Genomic DNA, 24,118 nt, shown 5'->3' with positions numbered 1-24,118 from the left:
TACTTAGGGGTAGTTAACAGTGTCTGCCTTAGATACTTTAAGAAAAGATCAGGAAAGGTCAAACTAAATGATGGCAGTGATTGGAATTGAAGGGTAGGTATAGGATTTGAATAGTGGAGGGAGTAGAGAAGATATTACAGGCTAAAGGACAAGATGATCAAAGAAATGGGTAAGAATCAATATAGGATTTTGGGGGAAAGTGGCCAGAGGCTGGTGAGTAGGAAAAAAAGCAGTAGAACATAATCCTGGAATGGTATTATGGAGCACAGTGCAGAGGATCTTAAATTCCATGCTTAAATGTCTGGGTATTTTGTATGTAGGCTGTAGACATGATTAAAGTTTTGTTTGTATCATTTTAAAAATTATTCTACATGACAGTAAACTGGGAAGCAATATTTAGAGCTTTTAAACTTGAAATGCAAGGTGGAAAGACTATCTCGGAGACAATAGCTACAGAATATGACAACCTGAACTGGCATTAATGCCAATGGAAATAAACAGGGAAGGAGGAGAGGAGGAAATGAAAGTCTTTCTGTAGGGAGACTGATTTAAATTGACAACTGAGGGCTTCCCTGGTGGCTCAGAGGTTAAAGCGTCTGCCTGCAATGAGGGAGACCTGGGCTCGATCCCTGAGTCTGGAAGATCCTCTGGAGAAGGAAATGGCAACCCACTACAGTATTCTTGCCTGGAGAATCCCATGGATGGAGGAGCCTGGTGGGCTACAGTCCACAGGGTCGCAAAGAGTCGGACATGACTGGGCAACTTCACTTTCACCTTCACTTTGGAGGTCAGTGTTAGGAGAAATGAAATGTAGAGAACAGAAGTTGACTAAAGTGTTCAGGATAAGTGAACTAAGGACTAAGAGCAGGACCTTTGTAACTTGATTTGGGAATGCCAGCAGGTGATGCTAGTGACAGAGATGGAGAAGACAATAAAAGGGAAAGATTAGGGAGAAAGATTGTGGGTTTGTATTGAACATATTAGCATTGAAAAGTCTATCATCTGGCCACTGGAAATTCACTTTAGATCTAGGAAGTGATTAGGGTTAAATATAGATTTGAGGTGGTTGAAATTTTTCTGATGGGCAGAAAAAAGTGTGGAAGTCAATAGAATTTTTAAAAATGGTGAGTCAGAAGAATTAAAAGGAAGAAATATTGACTCAAGATCCGTTGGAAATACAAAGGAAAGGGTTAAACATAGCAGTTAATCTTAGATGGGAGAGGTAATTCAGTTCAGGGGAAAAAAAAAAAAAAAACCAGACTGGAACTAGAATCAGAGCTGTGTTGACTTCAATGTGAGGAAGATAAGCAGCTAAAGGACAGTGCAAGGCCAGTGAAGTGTGTGTATGTGTGTGTGTGTGTGTGTGTATGTGTTGAAGGATAACTTACATCTCACTATTAGAAGAATGTTACTGCATCAAATGGAGACAGAAGAAAAGCTTTCTGAGTGTCACCATGAAGAACAAATTGCAAATTCAAGTTAGGTAGCATTTTTGTTAGGCTAATTCCACCTCTTTTGGGCCCACTGGAGATCTTCATGCTACAGTAAAAAGCAGACAGAGTGGAGAAGGTGAAAGGTGTACATAATTTGAATTTAAGTATTAGTTTGTCATACATTTTTTCTTTTCTTTCAATTAAATTATGTAAAAATCACTCACTGAGGTAATTATTAGTCTCTTGAAACGAGTGTATTTCCAGATTTTTCCTCCATACTTTTTCCACTTCTCCTTCCACTTTCCTCCCTCATTTCTCTTTCCCTGTCTTCCTTCCTTCCTTTCCTACCTTCTCAGAATGAAAAATATATGTATATTTTTATATGTACATGTAAAAATACATACACATATGGAGAGGAAGGGCAGAATCTCCCATATTTATACTTCCATTTCTGCAAGCCCCAAAACTACATCTCCCTCTCCCCATTCAATGGAATCCCCTGAAGCACTTATAAAATTCAAGGGCTCATGGGATTCTGTGTGAAAACCAGAGATCTTGATTAGGCAGGTTTTACATGCTCACCCTCTGTGGTTATGTTTTTAAGATTTGTCATGTACAAGAACTAAATTGAGCTTTTACAGACCAGCTTTATGTTTATAGCTGATATACTGTCAACAGTAGGAAAAGAAAAGTTTAATTATCCAGGAATCAGAATAGGAGTCAGAATATGTAACTACAGGCAAAGTCACATTTTAAAATATTTATTATTTAAAAATAGAGTTTATATAACTTATCCAAGGCCATGGAGATGCATGGTCCAGCTGCAGAGCCTGTGATCTGATTACTAGATCACATTTCTTCTGACGAACAGTGAATTGTTTATGGATAATTGAAAATTAATAATATTTTTCTTTTTTAAAAAAGACAGTCTTGGATAAAGTTTGATGACCAATATTCTAATACTTTGAAGTACTTTTAAAAATGTATATAACTATTTTTACTAGGGTAAAAGTAATAAAGGCATTTAAATAAAAATAAAATGTTTACAACTAAAGCTATTTCTACTTCAGTCAGACATAACAAATCAGATCAGAATGTTTAATTACTATCCAATCAACCTTTCTGTTCAGTGTGTCAGTTTAACTTAGAGAACCAAACAAAACATTCCTTCATTTGTCAATGATAGCCTATTAAAACAAGGGTATTCTAAAAATTGCATTAGGAGGATGTAAATGGTTTGTTTGATCTTCTGAATTTTAATATGTCAGAAAGATTATTGTGAAGAAAATTGGGCTTTCTGAAGTGACAGATACGTTATTCAAATAACTTTGATTGAATGCAGGATTTTTTAATGCTTTCATAAAGGGCACGCACACTAATTTTGATTTGTAAAAGAGTGGCTTTAAAATTTGAGATATTAGGGAAAATATTTTGTTTATTTTTTGATAGTACCATTAATTGAAAAATATATCTGGATTATAACTAGGATAAATTATGTGTACACATGACAATTTATAAAGTTCTTGGTTTACATTTTTCAAGAGATTTTGTTTATATTTCTAAAACCATCTATAATTGGCCTCAAAAATTGTCTTAAAGCAGTGATTCAAACTAATTGTAGATTTGAAAACAAATAATATGTGGATACCAGTGTCCGTATGCATTCCTGCTTCTCATACTACTTTGATATCTTGCATATTGCCAGCCTCTCTGAAACACATAATGAAGTCAGAAGCATATATAAGAGTGTAGTTCATTCTGATTTGGTTCTATTTGGATGTGAGTTTGTCACACATAAAAATATAAATCCATGGTACTGTATTCTTATGTGAAAAATAATTATTCACTGATTACTTAATCTCTTCCACTTTGGTAGTTTCTATAATAGCATAAAAAAATTCTGAAAGTGATTTTGTATCATTTCTCCTGTTTTTAACGGGTTTTCCACAGTTTTAAAAATGTTTATTTCATACCTGTTTGTTTTCTTCTTTAATGAATTTCTAGTCTTTAAAAAAATTTTGTTAATCCTTCTCTTGAAAAGCCTACATCTTAAAAATCTTTGTTTAATGATATACAGATTTTTCTCTTATGTCATATATGGTAAAGAAATGCTGCTAATCATCTTAGTATGTAATCAGCTGATAAGGATAGGTATCTTTAAAACGTAGAACTTGCTGTCATGAATATGAAATTATACTATAAAAATGCTGATTTCTGGTTTCTGCTTAATCTTACCTGTCTTTCTGTTTCTTTTGCAGCAAAAATGCTGGATAGAATGTCTTCTTACTGCCATTTAAATATATTCTTTTCTTCTGTCAATTACCACAGGTTTAGTCCCTATGAGTGGTATAACCCACACCCTTGCAACCCTGACTCAGACGTGGTGGAAAACAATTTCACCTTGCTAAATAGTTTCTGGTTTGGAGTTGGAGCTCTCATGCAGCAAGGTATACGATTCAGCCTGCTATTTCCCTTGGGCACCATGTCCCACTCTTTGCTGGGGGTGACAGCTCTTGCTGGCACAAGTCGCTTGCATGGGTGCCTCTCTGCATGTAACCATAATCCAGCTTCTCCATCTATCTGATGCATTTAGGCATTCTCAAATCCCATTCAAGGGAGATTCTGAGAAAATAATTAGCTTTTGCAATTGCACATAACGTATATCATCTAACTTTCTTAACCTATGGTAGATACATTATCTCATAGATAACCCAGCTAACCTGATCCATTAGCTAGAAGCTGCGTTTAAAGCACTACTAAGACTGCATCTTCTTGAGACAAGAATACAGTGTATTGCTCCTGTTTCTTGTTTCATTTTGATGTAAAAAATTCCCTTTCCTATCAATTCTTGATGACTAGATGCCTTTGTATTGCATGATTAGTAAATCTATTGCATATAAATTTGTAAAAATAAAATATTTAACCATTTAGAGTTACCTTTACAAGTAAAATATTAGCTGCATCTGATAGTATATAAGAATATAAAGTATTGCATGCTCAGAAGTGCATGCAAAAATACTCTTTCATAATTATTTAAAAATTATAATATTAATGTTAAAAGTAAAGGCTACATTTCTTAGAAAATGACATAATATATGCAATATGTTTTAATGGTATATTTATAACTATGAATTTATTATTTTAGTCTCAGTTCTCCCAAGCTAACTGTTTTTTTTGCTGCTGTGATTTCTTTTATTAATCTTTCAATATTTATATAAAGTTCAGTAAATTAATATGTCAGACCTACTACTCAGTATAAAAGATTTCAAAACCAGACTATTTTATGCATTTAAAATGTAATATTTTTAAGTTTTAAAATTTTGTAAATAAATCAAAATGCCCTTTAACAACTGACAGTGACTGGATTAAGGAAAGAAAACATACTTATTTGTAAGGGTTACCACACCCATATAAGGGTTTACCTTAAATTTTACTGGTGTATTTATGATCCACATTGAAGAAATTCATTCTATAGCACTGAAGAAGAGAAAATTTATTGTTAAATTATAAATTGTTAATAAAATAGGTACTTTGCTTTTGCATGTTTAATATTATGCAGAAATCCATTATTTCTGACTGTTTCATTTATAAACTACTTCCTAAACTAAAAGTAAATATTTGCAGATTAAAAGGAAAAAATTAACTTAAATTCATGTTGCAAGCAATCCTACTAATGAGATAATTTTTGCTTTGAAAAATATGAACATCCAGATATATATGTATTTAAATCTGAAACTTGAAGGTTCAGAGAACTCTTACATAAACTAATTAAGCGAGTGGCATCTCTTTCTAAATAAAATGAATAATCAATAACTGTATTTGCCCTTTCCTACATTTTGAGTCCAGTGGCTTTTTTTCCCCCTTAGATTTATTTACAGATGGAAGATAATATTAGAGTTATCTTAAAAAATATAAAAGTAAATAAAAATACATCATATGAGACAGGAATCTCTTCCAAGTAGCACTGGATTATGTGATTTACCCAGGCACATTGCTAGTAACCTGCTAATAACTAACTCTGATAGCCTGGAATGAATTATTCTCATAGTAAAGATCTAACCATAATAAAGTTTTTAAAATTATTTTTCCTACCACTTTGAAAAATAGTATATTATTTTTATGTATAATTTATAAAATATTTGGATATTTTTGAATTTCAATATTGGTGAGATGAACTTGATATTTATAAAATCTAGCAATAAGACATAAAATTATATATAATATCTCTAAAAATGATGACAAGCAATCCAAGCAATGAAAAATTCAAATGTACATTTGCTTTGCCACATAACTACTTCACTGCTGGTGGATACATGAAAGAGGAACCCATACTATTCTGGCTGATGCCCAGCTCCCCAGGAATTAGTGGGATATAGTGCTGGACATGACGTTACCTTGAGTACATGACAGTCAGCCCCTAACCAGGCTCTGATTCACAAGCCTAAGAGGTATTCACTTTAAGTCCTTGGGTAAGATATGAACTTGTGGTAATTGGGCCTTTTTTGTCGAATGTCTCCACTGTTCTTTTCTTTCTCAGTCTTGTTTGACTTTATTGGTGTTGTTGTTCAAAAAAGAAAAAGAAAAGAAATGGTAGACTGGGCAGCCAAAGCTGCTGATCATGGTGGGAATATTTTAGTGTTTCGGTGTCCAAGTGTGTGTCTGACAGGGCCTAGGAGCAACTACATCAGAAAGGTACTTTTCTGTTTTATTTTGTTTTGTTTTTCTTACAGAGTGGTAGGCAAGAGTCTGGAGCTGGAGTTGGCTGTCATGTCCAAGTCTGTCTGCTTTCTAAAATGTTGTTTGTTTGTTTGAAATTGGAAGCGTAAGATGAGCTGCAGTATAAGATGGACTGTTTTGCTAGAACCAAGTCATGATACCACTTCTTTTCAATGTTAGCATGAATAATTTGTTGTATGTTTAATGCATATAGAGATATGTTATCTTACTGTATTCATTATTATATTTAAAAATATATAAAACATGGAGTCCATCTTTGCTTCATTCCATTTTACTCAAACCTTATTAAAGTTAATTTATTTGTAGACAATGCTTTCTTGATTATAGGTTCAAAATGATGAAGGGTAAATAGTAATATATATACATAAATTTTGTATAATTTTCTTATTAAAAAAGTTATACATGCTGATATTTATACATTTACATATTAAGGCTATAAATAACATGGTAAAACTAAAAGACTCAATTTAAAAAGTGTTAGAATTTTAATGTATAATCTAAATTAATTAAAATTAATAATAATCAAAAGCAATATGTAATGATGAGATCTCATTCTCTTATTAATACCATGAACAGACAACTCCAGCCACGTATTGTACTATAACTATGAAATTTGTATATATGTGTAAAGATAAATTTATGCCAATTTAACTATTTATTCTTATTCTGATTTCCCTCACTGAAGCTAACTATAGTGACAGGAGACATTTGTTTATGCATAAAAAAATAGTTGACTACCTATTTTAAAATAAAAACTGGACTGAAGCCCCCTGGCTCAAAAAATGTGGATAATGAAATTGTTTTCATACATTACTTTTTAAAATGGCAGTATAGACAAGATTTTTGAGCTTCATGCACATGAATAATGAAACTTCACATAAATAAAGATTGCTATGAAATGGATCAAAGTGTACATTAAATCATTTCTTCTAAAACCTGCTTTTTTATAGAATATAAAAATCTATAAAAGTAGTTTATAAACAGGAGAGATATTCTCCATTCTAATGCTATTTTTATAAAGGCTATCCAGTCATTACTATGTGATTCTTATTTTGTACAGTCTCAGGTAGAGCTCAGTCTCCTGTCACTATATGTAAGCACAGATGTCCTAAGAGACATGCTATCTGAAGTTAGCCTCTGCTCTCCCACGGGTTGTTCCTTGCTTACTAAAGTGATATGTAAATCTATGATTTAAGCTTTTATTACACAGTGATTCCGTTCTTCCACTGTGACCAAAAGTACCTGACTGCTGATCAAATTCTCTGTATTCGTCTCACCTTTTCCCCCCAATCTTTGTTAGGTTCTGAGCTCATGCCCAAAGCGCTCTCCACCAGGATAGTGGGAGGCATTTGGTGGTTTTTCACACTTATCATCATTTCTTCGTATACTGCTAACTTAGCCGCCTTTCTGACAGTGGAGCGCATGGAATCCCCTATTGACTCTGCTGATGATTTAGCTAAACAAACCAAGATAGAGTATGGAGCAGTAGAGGATGGTGCAACCATGACTTTTTTCAAGGTAAGTCTTACTGGTTATCTAAAATTTATGTATTAAAATGATAGAATACAAATAAACCTTTTCTTGTTAATGAATGTAAGAGCATAGGAACGTTGTTATTTGTAGAGAATAATCAATAGCATATTTCTTATGGGATGGAGACATATTCAACTAAATATAGGGTCATCAAAGCAAATCATTTTAATACTTGCAAATGGCAAGGAGTTGTTGCTTTATAAGTATTTCATCTTTGTTTAGAGGAAAATCTGTTTAGAAGTAACATTATTTTCCCCACCAAGGTTTTGTCATTGAATGTAAATAGACAAAGTAATGTATCTACTGAAAATTGAATAGTGGGAGATTCAGACTCTACAAGGTGTGGATATTCCAGAAGAATAAAATGATTACATGTAAGAATGTTTTCCATATAGGCATTTCTTTTTGTTAAGATGAAACAGGTTTTACTTGTTGAGAGCCTACAAAAAAACAAAGAAAATAAGCACAAACAGTTCCTATTCACTGGACAATCATCCATCTAATATTCTGGAAGGCGTAGAATCTCAAAATGGGCTACCCCATTGGCATGCAGTGGTTTGCAGTGGGGAAGTCTGTTAAACATTTAAGTGGAAATTATGGTGGCACCAAATTCCAGGTACATAGCATCTTGTCCTCCTCTATAATATTCAGATTGTCTCCTTACTTCCACTGATCTCATTGGGTCAGAGTAGAGCCAATGAGGAGATTCCACTTTAGGGAATCAGTATTATGTCATAATTTATTTTCTATTTTACTGAGTATTTTTATATTGTTTGTAATTTAGCAAAGTTTTAAGCCTTGGTATTTTCCTCATTGTTCACACAAATGCAATTGGCAGTTCAAGTGGACAGAAGTGGTATATTGTTTTTCTCTTTAAAAAATAATTGATTCAAGATAAAAAATAAATTATTTCAACAAAACTCCAGGCAGCACCTGCCAAGTACCAGAAACTGTGCTACACATTGGGTATTCTAGAGCAAATAATATCTAATTCTCACTTTTTAGAAACTTATAGTTTGTTGCAGACGGGATCAGCAATCATATAACAGGATTTTATATGACTTAACTTGACAAATAATTATATAATTTTCTTTGTAAAAATTCTTACCAAATTAAATCAGCTTCTTGGGGGGTTCTGGAGATCACCAAATACCTAAAGAATGAAATCGATTGAATGTTTTGGTCAAATCCACATAATTCTTAAAATTAAATTGCTTTCAAAGACAATATTTTTAATGGCTAGCTTAAAGATTAGATGCATATTTTACATTTAATTGGAAAACTATTATCATTTAATTAAACTTATTGAATAATCAAGTATGAGCAAGTCATTGAGATCAATATGGTGCTATTTGATTATATTAATTGCAATTGATCATTTTTCCCAATTGAGTATTAAAAATTAATAGAGATTGTTTTTCTTATTAAAAAACCTTTTTTAATAAAAAAAGAGACTAGCTGTTGAAAATTATAAATGTATATCGTCAGTGTTAGTAACTTTGTAGAGAGTGAATATGTGGTGCATTTAGATTATCGCAGTGTTTGAGGGGCTTTTGAAGTTGAGTTCGTACAATAATGCATATAAAATACTAATGCAAGTGGTCTGATACCAGAAGTAATAATTTTAGCCTCACAAATACTTCAAATTTTGTTTTTATTTTCTAGATTACCTACATATCCTATTTCAAAGCTTTTGTGTATTATAGCAAGATACACCTCCGGAAAAATCACTGAAATTTTTCATCTTTTCCCCATCTTTGAGCTTATCTCTCCCTTTCTTTTCTTTACAATCTTTCTAGTCATCTGCTATGCTTTTTGTTGCTGTTGTTTTAGTTCAGTTGCTCTCTTGCACTGTCATTTTACCTAACTTCACTTTTCTTTGCTGCTCACTTTTCTTCTTAGTCTTTCATCTCTAGTTTTCCTTTCTCACACATGGGAGTGCCTCTAGCACCCAGAGAAAATTGATGTGAAACAACTTTCTGTTTTTAGCAGCACAGACTTTCTTTCTATAAAATTGAAGCCTTTGGAAATGTGCAATACTCACAATAAAAGCCACACAGTGATAATCACTAAGGTGACAATTATGTTGATAGTTTTATCACATGCTGACATCTTACTGTTGAAACTTGAAAAGGCATTAAAATTTGAAAGGATACAGTATTCAGTAAATGTTGATTTTTCTTTAGTTATTTTAGTGTATCCCTAAATGATACTTATTTCAGCTACATATTTTGGCTTGTTAAACTATATGCTTATACCAGCTATTGGTATGAAATTTTGTTCATATGAAATCTCCTTTCCTGGTGGCTCAGAATATGCCTGCAATGCCAGAGACTCGGGTTCGATCCCTGGGTTGGAAAGATCCCCTGGAAAAGGGAATGACAACCCACTCAATATTCTTGCCAGGAGAACTCCATGGACAGAAGAGCCTGGTGGGATACAGTCCGTGGTGTCCCAAAGAGTCAGACATGACTGAGAGATGAACACTTTCATTTTCTATACCAGCTATTAGTATGAATTAAAAAAAAAAAAATCCCTACCAATCTGGAATTGAAGCAATTGCACACTCATTTTGAAATTCTACAGTGAATCAGAGACTATTGTGTGTAGTGAATTTACATCTGATACCATTATTTTTTTCTTAATTAACAGCAATACATACAAACACTCTAGGAAGCACCCTTAAGGCATTGACTTTCTAAAGGAATTTCCATCCTGTTTTTACTAATTGAGTAAGACCCTGCTGCTAGTGAATTGTTCTGGAACAGCTCAGTTCCAAAATTTATTTTAAAGAATGGTAAAGTTGTATTACTGCAAGCAAGAGCTGGCTCAAGATATCTGGGCTTAAAGGAGGGGTGAGTGTTCAGTATTGCAAAAACAGAGTTACACAGTCATTCTACAGCACTGAACAATTCTTTTTCCAAAGAACATGCCTGACTTTGTTCATTGACCTTACATGTATACTGTTATCAAGAAGATTTCATTCATCTCCCCTATATCCATTACACGCCACACACATTCTCTCCAGGGATAAATGTAAAGCAATGACTGGGAAAGTAACTCAAAATTGAGCAGACGGTGGTTCTTCATTGTAATTTCATGTAAAACAATAGAAAGCTATATGACATCACCAATATGTTCATAGTCATATTTAGATAATAAAATAGCTGAGGTCCCAGGGATCTTATTGAAAAACAATAAAGTAGGAGTCAAACCATTCTTCTCAGAATCTAGGAACTTGGTGTAGCCAAACTGAAGCCTCACCCCAACACAATGTAGAATATTACCAAGCAACTAGAATATTCTTTTCTCCTTGAAGTATAAAAATTAAGAGAATGAATACATGTAGATTATCAGCTCAAAAATAACTTAGCCATAGCCTGTAGGTAGTATGGTCTCTTTTGAGAATCCCTAGATTTTCAAAGTGGATCGTGTGTTTTAAAAATGATGCTGAAATCACCTTGTTTCTGTGCAACTCGTGACTCAGGTTTTTCAATTTCTACAAATTTTCTTTCCGGGTTTGGTCTCCCTGAAATCTCCGGTTTTGTTACGTATACTAATATAGTCTGTCTTTCCTAAAGATATCACAGGAAATATGTGTCCTCCTTTATAGTTATTAGATAAATTCTGCCACATGTTGAAAGGACATTTAAGTAGTATCAAATATCTAATGTAAATCACTTAATACTTCTGAACTTATATTCTACAATTTAGAATAGTTAAGAGGGAAGGCAACTGGAATCAGAGAAACCTGAGCTTAATTCCTAACTCCACCATCTACTATCAGTGGTACATAGTTAGGTTTCCTTTACAGCAGCAACTCACTTCTTTTAAAGCAAATTTCTGTACAGTTATCTTTTGGAACAATGAATATTCCATTCATTGATGCAACACCTGTGATAAAGGATTTTAGCTGTGTTTAGAATATGCGTTTACTTTGAAAATTTTTCTATTCTGTAGAGTTGGAAAGGTTTCTTGAAAATATGTAGCCCTCCATAGTATTTTCATTTTAGTGAAGTCACTCAATCGTGTCCTACTTGCGACCCCATAGACTGTAGCCTACCAGGCTCCTCTGTCCATGGGATTTTCCAGGCAAGAGTACTGGAGTGGGGTGCCATTGCCTTCTCCAGGGGATCTTTCCAACCCAGGGATCGAACCCGGGTCTCCCACATTGTAGGCAGATGCTTTATCAACTGAGCCACCAGGGAAGTCATCATAGAAACAGGCCTCCCTGTTACTCTATTTTCATTTTAACCTTGGGTTAAAAAATCAATTTATTCAAGCGTGTATGAAGGTTACAGAGTTAGGAATGCAAGCAAATGAATTAATCCATCTGGGAAGGGTAGTTTTATCTTTTGTTACTTAGAAGCAAAGAAGGTATTATTTTGTTTCATTTTTCTTTATGCATAGTTTCCCTCTTTAGAAGAATTCAAAGTACATTCTAAATGCCAACTCATTAATCTTGCCAGCAACCCCTATCAAGGTAGGAAGCAATTATCATTATGCTCATTTAACAGATGAGGAAACTGGGCCATGGAGAGGTTAAGTGACTTATTAATTATGAAACCAATAACCAAGGAACTCATAATATTGACAATAAAAGTAATAGCCAAAGACATCATGGCATAACCATCATTACTCAAAAGAGCTAAATGCATTTGTCATTTGGGCTAACCCACATGACCTCAACTATTTGATCATATTAAGTTTCTAAAATATTTGCCTTAAACCATTGGGGCAGATACAACTATAGCATGTTCGGTATAGTCTACTACTTATTCTAAGCTTATCAGTTCAATGGTTTTCTAAAATTAAATTATGCTGGGGTGACAGTACAGGTTTTTAAGGCTGAATTGCTTGTGTGGCATGCCTGTAATGATTTTCTGAAAGCTTGACTGATTTTTGTTTCTTAAATGCCAAGAGAACGTAAGTAATTTCTGACTCAAGGGATAGAATGTAAAAAGTTGACAGTTTACTGCATGCACTTAATAAATGGATTTAGAAACTTACTATTCATAGATCTTAATTTCTACAAAACATAAATTCTGTTATTTTTATTGAGAATAGTGCTGCTAATGGAATTATAATATATTTTCTATAAAGAGATTTATACATTAGAAAAGTCAATTCTTAACATGGCATCTATAGTTATTTTTCAGATCAAAAAGTGTTTTCTGAAATAAATGTTTATTTTCCCCTTAAGTTGATGGTAAAATACTTGGGAATTTCCATTTTGCATATTCAGGAAATTGACCTAGAATAGTTTTTGAACATGGCAAAGATATTTAACATTGGTTTTGAATTTATTTTATTTATTTTTAGTTTTTATACAATCAACATGCAGCATTGTGTAAGTTTATGGTGAAAAATGTATTAATTTGAGAGACATATGTATTGCAGTATGGTTACCACTATAGCGTTAGACAATGTCTCAGTGACATCATAATTATCATTTCCTATTTATGGTTAGAACAATCAAGATCTAGTTTCTTAGCAACTTAGAAGTTTATAATGCAGTATTGTTGACTATAATCATATTTCACATTGTATCTCCAGAACTTATTCTTTAATGACTTTATATTTTTTATGGCAAATTCTTAGTTAAGCATGGTGATCACAAAAAAAGGTTCAATAATTATTTGCACATGGATAGAAATTGAGTATGATTTTCATTGTGTAATAGATTTACTACTTAATATATTCTAATGATTTCTACCATTATCCAGAAAGGATTCTCTGACAATATAATAATTGGAAAATTCATATGGTACTTTAGTAAGTACAGGGATAACTTCTTAAATATTTGCTCAATCTAAGGATTGCCCACTTTATTTAGGTGTCACTAACCAGCATACAGCTTTGTTCACAGTTAATTTAACTTATTGGAATCAATTTATGCTTAGTAATGATACCCCCCTTTCTCCTCAATAAATTAGAAAAAAAGGTCTCAAATGTTATTTTTCTGTCTCAGATGAGAAATATTTTCTCTATAACTATAAAATAATTTAAAGATAAAATATTAATATGAGAATAGTTATATTGGCATCAAATTTTGTGATTAAAATTTTTGACTCATTGATAGAGTATGCCTCCCTATGTATGCATCAAAAATTCTAGACCAGCAGTCCCCAACTTTTTTTGACACCAGAACCAGTTTCACAAAAGACAATTTTTCCACGGACTGAGGTGTCTGGATATTTTCAGGATGATTCAAGCACATTACATTTACTGTACACTTTATTTGCTTCCCTGGTGGTTCAGAGGTTAAAGCATCTGCCTCCAACGCAGGAGACCCGGGTTCGATCCCTGGGTTGGGAAGATCCCCTGGAGAAGGAAATGGCAACCCACTCCAGTATTCTTGCCTGGAGAATCCCATGGACTGAGGAGCCTGGTGGGCTGCAGTCCGTAGGGTCACAAAGAGTTGGACACGACTGAGTGACTTTACTTACTTACTTTACTTATTTCTGTTATTATTATATCAACTCCAGATCCAATGATCAGACATTAGATCCCAGGGTTTGGGAACCCTTGTTCTAGACCATAGCCCAGTAAAGTTAGTCATGCTAACTACTTTATTAAAACTACTTTATTAGCACTACTTTAAATCATGGGGCTATTTTTTTAATCTACTGAAGTCCTAGAAAATATGGCAAACTATAGGACTAAATCGCATGCATAGCATATGGAAATATGGTCTTGTCTGTGACAGTCATATCACTGATGAATAATAGTCTTGGTTTTCATATCAACTTTTCTTTTAGAAAGGATTGAGTCACTATTTTGTCCTATTGGATATGCCATCTGCTAAGTTATGAACATCTTTAAAATATCCATTCATGTACGTCATTAGTCTCAACCTATCTGCACATTAGAACAGTAGAATCACTTGGGGAGCTTTCAAAGAGCACTTCTCTCCAAGCCAAGTGATTAAAACTTTCTTGAGGCAGGATCCTGAGCATCTTTTTTATAACCTCCACCAGTGATTCTAATGTGCAGAAAGAGTTAATTTGATATTTAAATAGCCCCTTGTTTATTGGTAATACTTGTTAGTAACCAATTGCATCCACTTCTACTTCTTTCAATTTACAGTGGGCATTTTTCTCTTCTGCAACTCAGACATTACAAAATATCAGACAAAGGCATAAAATGATAATTCTGCTGACCACATTCTTACTTCTTTTAGATTATTTACTTGAATTGTTTAAAGCCTTTTTCAACAGGTTTGCTGAGAATAAATAGCATAATTACATCTTCACTTTTGACACCATTCCTGGAGGCTCTTGATAGGTATGCGTAAGAACTGTCTTGTAGCAGGATGAAGAAGGTTACAACTTTCTCCTGCTCAAAGAAATATGCTGGGGTAAATTCTGATTTTTGTTTGTGTACCTAAAAAGTTGAGAAAGCATATGTTTTATGGGAACTGAGCAGTGAATATATTCACCTTTCCTTTATAAACCTTTATTGCAGTTTCTTCTGTCAAGGCGGGGATGGAGGGGCAATTAAAGAGACCTATAACAGGGCATACTAGAGTCCTGAAAGGATTATGTTGATACATGTGACTTTTCTGTTTTTCTAATGGGGAGGAGATTAAGAAGAGATGAAATACTTCATACCATGTGTGTGCCTGCTGAGTTGCTCAGTTGTGTCTGACTCTTTGTGACACTATGGACCGTAGCCCACCAGACTCCTCTGTGCATGGGATTCTCCAGGCAAGAGCACTGGAATGGGTTGTCATTCCCTCCCACAGGGGAACTTCCCAACCTGCACCATTTGAAATTTGGGCTCATGCAGTTTTCTTGCCTGAGCTTACTGTACAATTCTGTAATATTTGGTGAGCCACTGTCACTCCTTTCCTTGTGGGCAAAAGAATGTACCTACATTAATGGATGGGAATAAATTATTACATAATTAAAATTGAAGTCTTCCTTTGTTTCACTATAATTCTTCAGTATCCCCCTAGAGATCTAAACTGAAGCAAAATGTTTCTCAAACCTAACATTCTGCTTTATCTTGGGAAATGGGAAAACCAGATAGTTTAAATCTTGGCCAAAATCTATTCTTGATAACTTGCTTGCAAGTTACTACCTGGGCAATTACTCTGTGGTTATTCAGAATAAATAGAGACTTCATTTTAATTTTTTTGTTACTTTGTGTATTCAACTTTGGGGATAATTTAGTTTACTTTGAATTTTTTTCTATAAGCTTAGAAGAGTGAAACAAAACTTACAAGTTTTGTATGATTGAAAACCAGCGTATCTGAGTAGTCAGTTTAGATTAGTGATTAATACTATTACTGAAATGTTCATTTCTTCATGTTGATATATTCTTCATCAGATACTTTTTTCTAGAAATAAAAAAAACACAGATTTTTGTAGCCATGTTATTTCTCTGACTCTCCAAAATTATTTTTTTCTCTATTAATAATATCAAGATATTGATTGTGGGTAATGGATCATTGTTAACATTAGTTTAAATGCTAATGTTTTGTTTAATATTATATGGTTGGTATTTTTGAAGTGTTTTTGTATTCTTTTCAGTGTCTAGTATGGCTTTGATATTAATTAGTCAAGTTTGAAATATTTAAACCATGTATTTATGATGCATTTAATTTATTGGCAGAATAAGGGAGTGATTTTTACCCAAAGAAGTTGTCTCCTTCCCCCATCCTCATCTAACACACAATTTATTGTATGTGAGGCCCGATCCTATGTTTATTACAGGGATTTGCATAAGGCCTACAGAAAACCAACACCATTTTACTATGTTCCCATTGCAAGAAATAAAATGGTGCCTTTGAGGAAAGCTGCTTCATCAGACACTAGTTTAGCATGCCAAGTTACAGCTATCAATGGTGAGACAGCAGATGTGAAGGCTAGCTGGCATCAAAGCATACGAGTCAAAGACTTCCCTATGGGAAAGAAAGTGCTCCATTACACTTTATCTGTCCTAAGAAGAGTGGTTCTGTCAAGCTGTCCGAAAATTAGAATATGATGGCTTTTATTACCCAAGCTCTGCCAGAGTGAATTCAGTAGTTAAAAAGTAAGTGATAACACCATTCTGGGAATTATAAGTGATTAGAGTTTCAATGTATTTAAACTCGGAAGGAGCAGCCACTTTTATTCTAGCTTCCGTGAAATATCAGAGACAAAAATTTAGTCTCTAATTGTTGAAGTTTCAATATGTACCAATAAAGATTTGCAGCACTGGAATGAAAGAAACAAGTCATGCGTTCCACTGAAGTGTAAAGTTTGAGAAGCAATGTTTTAATTGCCTTGGAAAGCAGGTATGTGGAGCTCCTGTTATTCCAGGATAGCTGTGGTTCTCTCTCTCCTTTGCCTTCCCTTCTCTGCTCTGTGCAGGGACCACTCTTGCTATTTGTGAGGTCAGAATGGCAACTCAAACACTGCCTTGTACCTCATCAATCGTAGGAGAGAGGGCCCCCCAGGGAATGAGAAAACTTGAAAATCAGTTAATATAGTGATGTCGAGCTGACATGTCAAATGCTGGATAATGATAACAGTTGTCACTGTAAGAGTTTATAGCCACTGGTTAGGCAAAAATTTGAAGGAAATTCAAGAAAGACGCATTTTTGGACACACAAAAACTAGGCTGAGATAAATATAAAAAAACCCATCATGTTTTATTTCTTAAAAAATAAAGTGATGATTTCATCTACATACATAGCCATATACAAGAATGATTCAAAAGCAAACGTATGAACAAAAAATCCAGACTCTCTGTTATGTAAATGTTTTTAGGAAATTATATTTATTGGCATTGGGGCTAAAAGATCTATTAATCATGCTTACTTTTTATGGGTTTTTTGGGGGGCATCCAACTTTAAAATATCATAAAAGACATATTATTCTATTCCTCTGGATCATCTGTTAATTATAGAGTGACAACACTGAAACCTCTACTAAATCCAAAATATCTCTGGCAGTTAATGTTCTTGATTTTTCATGCACTGTAATGTCTCTTTGGAGAGAAGCTGTTCTTTCCTTACAAATGGAATTTACGCTAATTAGAATTTTTGGTCAGCTGAATTTTCTTTAGTTCATTTGTGCCTTATTCCTTTCCCAAAGTCTGAATAACAGTAATATCACTTTGTTCTTTGATATTAAGAGCTGATTTAAGACATCACATGATTGTTGAATTAGTCCTTTCATTATATCATTAAGTAAAATGAAGTTTACTGTTACTGCTGCTGCCAGTGGTTATTCCCCTTTGGAAGCAAACATAATACATGGTTATGAGTCCTTCTGACACTCAGTGATCTGATACTCAATCGTCATGCATATTCACAAGGAGTAAAGAAGTCATAACTCATTCCTAGTTTTTCATATCCTTCTGCTTAACCTACACGTAGATTGGAAAAAAAAGACAAAATAAACTTCAGAACTTGTTAACAGGCATTGATAACTGCAGGCTGAATAATAGTGTCCTAACAATATTGTTTTAAAACTATAACTGGATTAAACATTACTATTAAATGTCTTAGTTTTAACTCATTTCTTTTTCTGTAATATTAATGATCCTGGCAGTGTCTACAATTGTTAAAATATGTAATGCTTACTGGTGAACACTCTTATTGGCCTCAAATATTCAGAGAAATTCTTTAATAGTAATAAATAAAGAACATTTCAGATGAGTGAATATATGTGTATATGTGCAAACATGCTTGAATGAATGAGTTATTTAGGAATAAAACATGCCAGCTTAATTGGAGTTAAATTATGGATGATTACATAATTTATTTTTCTTATAACCAGTTTCCATGTGAAATCTGTTTTGGTAGAAAAATGTTACAGGGTTGGCAATAAATTGTACTTTTATATTTCCTGACAGCATTTGAATAATGCTTTTGATTGTTATTAGCTTATACTAGTGGAGTATAGTGAAAAGATTTGATTATCTCTAAAAGTAGGTGTTTCATTTATTAAATATTGTAATTACAGCTAATTAGAGGCTACACCATAAATTAGTTTGCTTTGTAGGTCCCTTGACTGTTTTCAGAACACTGTGAGTTTGTGCCTCATTTTAATTTACTATAAAAACAATTAAGTACAGACCAGAGAAACATAAAACAGCATTAATAAAGTATATAAAGAATTATTGAGTCATTATAATGCATTTTAACATAATGATTAAGTGCATAGTCTAGATTGTGGCATGAAATCCTACATCTGTCTCCCACTTGGATTATTTAGCCAGTCTCTCCAGGTTTCTATGTTCTTAGAGGTTAAACTAGGGGTATAAATCTGGGTCTCATAGATTGTTTACATAGAGACCTGAACATGTGCAAACTCCCATTATGTACTTACTACAATTCTTATTGTATGGAATTTAATAGTTGAATTGTTAAACTCTGTAGCAGGTGAAATGATTTCCCCAAATATAAATGCTTTAATTCCTGGAAATATACCCAATTTACCTATTGTTAGTGCTAAGATCTGACTCTTCATTGCATTTTTGTTTCATTAATAATTTGATCTTGATTATAGATTATTTTCAAATAATTATTTAAGGATAATCTTCTGGATTATTATTTCAGCTCTTGTACTGCTGAAAAAATAAAACTAATCATGAATCTAGTTCCATCCATAACTTACATATAGTTTTTTAATTAATGGTTTATATTAATAGTTTAAATAATGGTCTTTTTAATTAATGTGAGATTTGCTTTGACAAAAAATTCATGTTCAGAATTTTTGCTTATATAAAAGAAAAACTCCCATTTTAATTGTTCTTCTCTATAAATTTTAGCCATTGTATTTTTAAGCAAATTTCTTTTTCTCTTATGAAAATAATATATATGACTCATAATAATTTTAGGGGAAAATGTCCCAAGTCTAACTCCAAAGACAATTCTTAATATCCTGTCACAATAACCTCCAGCATTTTTTGTATAGATATATTTTGATCTTCTTGGCTTTCCTCTTATTTCAATATTAAAGACTCTAGCACTAATACACAATTAGTGTATTAGTGCACTAGCTACACAATTTCTTCTATTTTTACTAAGCACAGGTAATGGTGCTCTTTTCAGGAATACACTTTAAAGATTTAGTAAAATAAGGTTATAAGAATGTTCTTATGATATGTATAGAAATATTTTTTCTTGAGGCATAGTTTTAAAAAAATAGTCTTTTGTTCATTTCTAAACCCATCCAATTTAATCATTGCACAATTGTGAAGTATGTTCATATATAAATGCACATATACAGCAGAGAAATCATTTTTAACTGAAATATTTAAGAGATTGGGATGTTCATTTTTAATGTTTATTTCATTAAAATATTAGAAATTCAATGCTTTAAGATATTTAAATTTAATAATTCTTTTTTTTTTTAACAAACTTTAAAGTAACATCAGTAGAGAGATGATATTAACAGTTATCTGTTTAGGCTTCCTAATGTAATCTTGTTTTCAGATGAAAGAGGAAAAAAGATATGTAGTAGAAATAATCGTTAACCTTGTTCAGTTAAGTTATATTAATAAACATTTAGAGGAATGATCATAGAAACATTTTTCTTTGTCTATTAGCTGCAGTTTATCCAGCCTTTCCATTTCTATGAATCAGAAAGATCGCTTGTATGCCTGTGCCCCTCTCACAAAGAGTTAACATTGAATGCATTTGGGTTGGACTTCAGTTTCTCATTGATACTAGGCTGCTCAGCACATGCTAGCAGCAGGGACCCCAGCCTGACGCCAACAAATAATTAGAACTTCACTGGGCAAATTCAGAATCCATTTTATCAAAATGGAATGAAGTGATGGCATAGTTGGCCATGACTAAGAAATGAACATGGTTAAATATAACCATTTTTAGGCCTGCCTGGAATATTATGTTTTATAAAAGATCTCATAAACAAATTTGTTGGAGACAATTCCAATGATGATGTTGAAGGTGTTGAATATCTGACATAGATCCCCTTGAAATCCAGGAAAAATACTATTTACATTTGTGAGAAAAAAAAAAGAAGAATTAAAGAAAAAATAAACAAAACAGCAATATTCCTTCTCAAGAGTCCAAATAAACTAGCCTTAGGTAAAGGGTGATCTTCCAAAGACAAAAAGACTTGTATCTGCATTTGAAGGTGTCTGAGAACTAATATTATGCAAACCAAAGTCTTCAGATCAATTTATTAAGCCTTTGTCTAAGTGAAGCAGTTGTTGAGGAAGCATCAAGTCTGCCAGGCTTCACTTTCAGCGCTGCTCTTTGGGGTCAAACCATTGCAAGTTTTTGCTTCCATTTATTTCTACACTGATACAGTAATGTATGCCATTCTTAGTGTAAAACTCTTGTGGGTAGAAGAGCAAAATTAATTGTATACTGAAAATAAAAGTGATAGCCAAACCCTAGTTACATTTCTTTTTTTTCTTTGCATTGCCAGTAGACCCACAGTAGCTCCCTTACCATCCTTATTCTTGTTCAGTCACTAAGTCATTTCCAACTCTGCAATCCATGAACTGCAGCAAGCCAGGCTTCGCTGACTTTCACTAACTCCACCCTAACTCATTTGAAAAGACCCTAATATTGGGAAAGATTGAGGGCAGGAGGAGAAGGGGATGACAGAGGATGAGATGGTTGGATGGCATCACTGACTCAATGGACATGGGTTTGGGTGGACTCTGGGAGCTGGTGATGGACAGGGAGGTCTGGCGTGCTGAGGTTCATGGGGTCGCAAAGAGTCAGGCACAGCTGAGCAACGGAACTGAACTGAACCCTAACTCATCCTTGTCAGAGTTTTTTTTTTTTCTTTCCAAATCTCAGGCCTAATGCATTGCTAATGATATTTCTTGAAAATAAGGATACAATGATTTACTGTTAGTAGTCATTAGAGAAACACTTGAGTATTTTGTCCTTGATCCTTTTTGAATTTAGGAAAACTTTTGATAGTATCAGTAGTTTATTATGATACTCTTCAAATAAGTTTTACTATCTCAGGCTAAGAAATAGGCCTGGATTTTTTTTATTATGGCTTTTCATAAAATGGCTTTTCAGGGCTGTTGATCACCTGATATGTGGCTAGTGGAACTGAGAAATAAAATTTTTAATTTTATTTCATTTAACTAATTTAATTTTATTTCATTTAACTAATTGAAACAACGAAGCTGAGGCTGTATAAGATAGTTCCCCATTAAATACAACATTATATTCTATTTTAAAGTTTGTATCATGAATGATGTTATACTATACAGCATGTGATTTAGCACCTGTGTAATTTTTATTGCAAATTAATACAGCAGTGATACAGTCAGCAGCAATGGAGTGACTCAGTTAAAAATGATTTCTTGTGTGTACTGGTGTAACATTGTAATATACTTGTTTGAATAGTTTATGCAGATGGCATAAATTACACTGACTTATATAATCCATCTGGTACTTAAACTGAAGTATATACTATTATTTTAAACAAAAAATAATGAAATTATCTTTTTAGTTTAAAAAATACATGTGGACAAATTTGAGGCTTCTCAGGTGGTACAGTGGTAAAGAATCTGCCTGCCAATGCAGGAGACACAAGAGACATGGGTTCAATCTCTGGGTCAGGCAAATCCCCTGAAATAGGAAATGGCAACCTCCTGCAGTAGTCTTGGCTGGAAAATGCCATAAACAAAGAAGCCTTGTGGGCTACAGTCCATGGAGTTACAAAGGGTTGGACATAACTGAGTGACTAACACACACAAAGGGGACTTAAAAGGAGTTTCAGAATTTCAGAGGATAAGTCATGATCAGATAATATTTAAATATTTTCATGTTCATTTATGAAAGCAAAGTCTAAAAAAATCAAATGTTGGAGAAACTACTGAAGGAAGAGAAAGGGTTTCCTTATATAGCCACAAAAATGGAAAAAGAAAGACAATACTGACAATATGCTGAACAGTCACGTTTAAATTTTCTTCATTGGTTCATTCATTCTTCTGTAATCAGTTTTTATACCTTTTAATTATGGAATTCTGATCTATTTCCATGAAATATGCCTGTCTTGGGTAGATAGAAGAGATCTAAAAATTCTGACTCAGTTCACGTTTACAGTCTGAATATTTTGTACTAATGACAGCCCAAAGCCTATATCCAGGAGTCTATTCATTAATGAGGTAAGAATTCAAAGTACATTGTAGAACTTATTCATGAAGCTCTGTGAAGGCCTTTAGTTAGAGATAAAATTTTCATCTCATATCTTATATTAGAGCCTTTAGATATGCATCAAAGTCTGAATAATTTGTTTTAGTAACCAATTATGTTAAAAAAATGGAGAAGTATAAAATTTCTCTATTAGGGTCCAATATGTAACTATTTAATACAAATTTGATCAATATTTCTCCTGAGGGTAACAAAATGATATAGATAATGAAGGCACTCTGAATGTTCCAGGGACTCAGATGGAGCTTAAAATCACTGTAATAGTTACACTAATAAGATTGAACCAGTATAGCTTAACTAAGGAAGAGTGCCTCTTTGATTTGAAACCCATTGCTGTTTAGCTCTTCCCAGTCAACTCAGTGCTTAACTAATTAAGCAATATGGAATATATGAAACAAGCCTAACTAATCATTTCTTACTTATTTTTTAAAAAAAATTTACTCTTCCCTTAGCTCTTGGTAATCACCAATCTAATTTCTATCTCTACAGATTTGCCTGTTCTGAACATTTCATACAACTTATATCAACATGCAGCCTTTTGTGATTGATTCTATCACTTAGCATAATATTTTCAAGGTTCATTCATGTTATAGCATGTATCAGTTTGGAATAGTCCCCTCTTCTTCCATTTTTAGAAGAGTGTGAGAGGGGTTAATATATTCAGTCTTCTCTTGAGCAAAAGAAAAAGAAAGAAACAGGAACTATAAAAGCAACCAGTAAACAATTAACAAAATGTCAATAAGTACATACATATTAAATGTTACTTTAAATATCTCTTGTAGCAAAAGAAACCTGGAGTGGCTACATTTATATCAGAAAAAAAAAATAATAATGCTTAGTTAACATACTCATGGGGCTTCCCGGGAGGCTCAGTGGTAAGGAAGCCACTTGCCAATGAAGGAGACATGGGTTCCATCCCTGGGTGGGGAAGATCCTCTGGAGAAGGAAATGGCAATCCACTCCAGTATTCTTGCCTGGAAAATCCTATGGACAGAGGAGCCTGACGGGCTACAGTCCTTGGGGTTACAAAAGAGTTGGACATGATTTAGCAACTAAACAGCAACATTATTAGCCTCAGTGTTAAATGTTTCATTATATTATCTTAGAAATTATTTCCGTACTCAATAATACCCATTAACTAACTCAGTAATATTAATCTAAGGTTTAAGTTACCTAAATATCTTAGAAATTTTGTCAAACACACTGTAGAACACAAAATTATCCATATACAAAGTTTGAGAGAGTAATAATTCATTTTCAAAAG

At 33.4% G+C, this 24,118-nt stretch overlaps 1 protein-coding gene across 1 annotated transcript in view; it reads left to right on the top strand.

Annotated features, from left to right (window-relative positions):
* The window catches only part of GRIK2 (glutamate ionotropic receptor kainate type subunit 2), a 742,654-nt gene that overhangs the window by 612,292 nt on the left and 106,244 nt on the right, over positions 1-24,118 (top strand). Inside the window, exons 13-14 of the mRNA XM_069599226.1 lie at positions 3,762-3,880; positions 7,471-7,688. Of these exons, the coding sequence (XP_069455327.1) occupies positions 3,762-3,880; positions 7,471-7,688 (337 nt within the window). The remainder of the gene's footprint in view (positions 1-3,761; positions 3,881-7,470; positions 7,689-24,118) is intronic.

Source organism: Ovis canadensis, chromosome 8, assembly GCF_042477335.2.
Source record: "Ovis canadensis isolate MfBH-ARS-UI-01 breed Bighorn chromosome 8, ARS-UI_OviCan_v2, whole genome shotgun sequence".
Taxonomy (NCBI): Eukaryota; Metazoa; Chordata; class Mammalia; order Artiodactyla; family Bovidae; genus Ovis; species Ovis canadensis.
The sequence above is the reverse complement of the archived record's forward strand: the minus strand, read 5'-3'. Positions and strand labels throughout refer to the sequence as shown.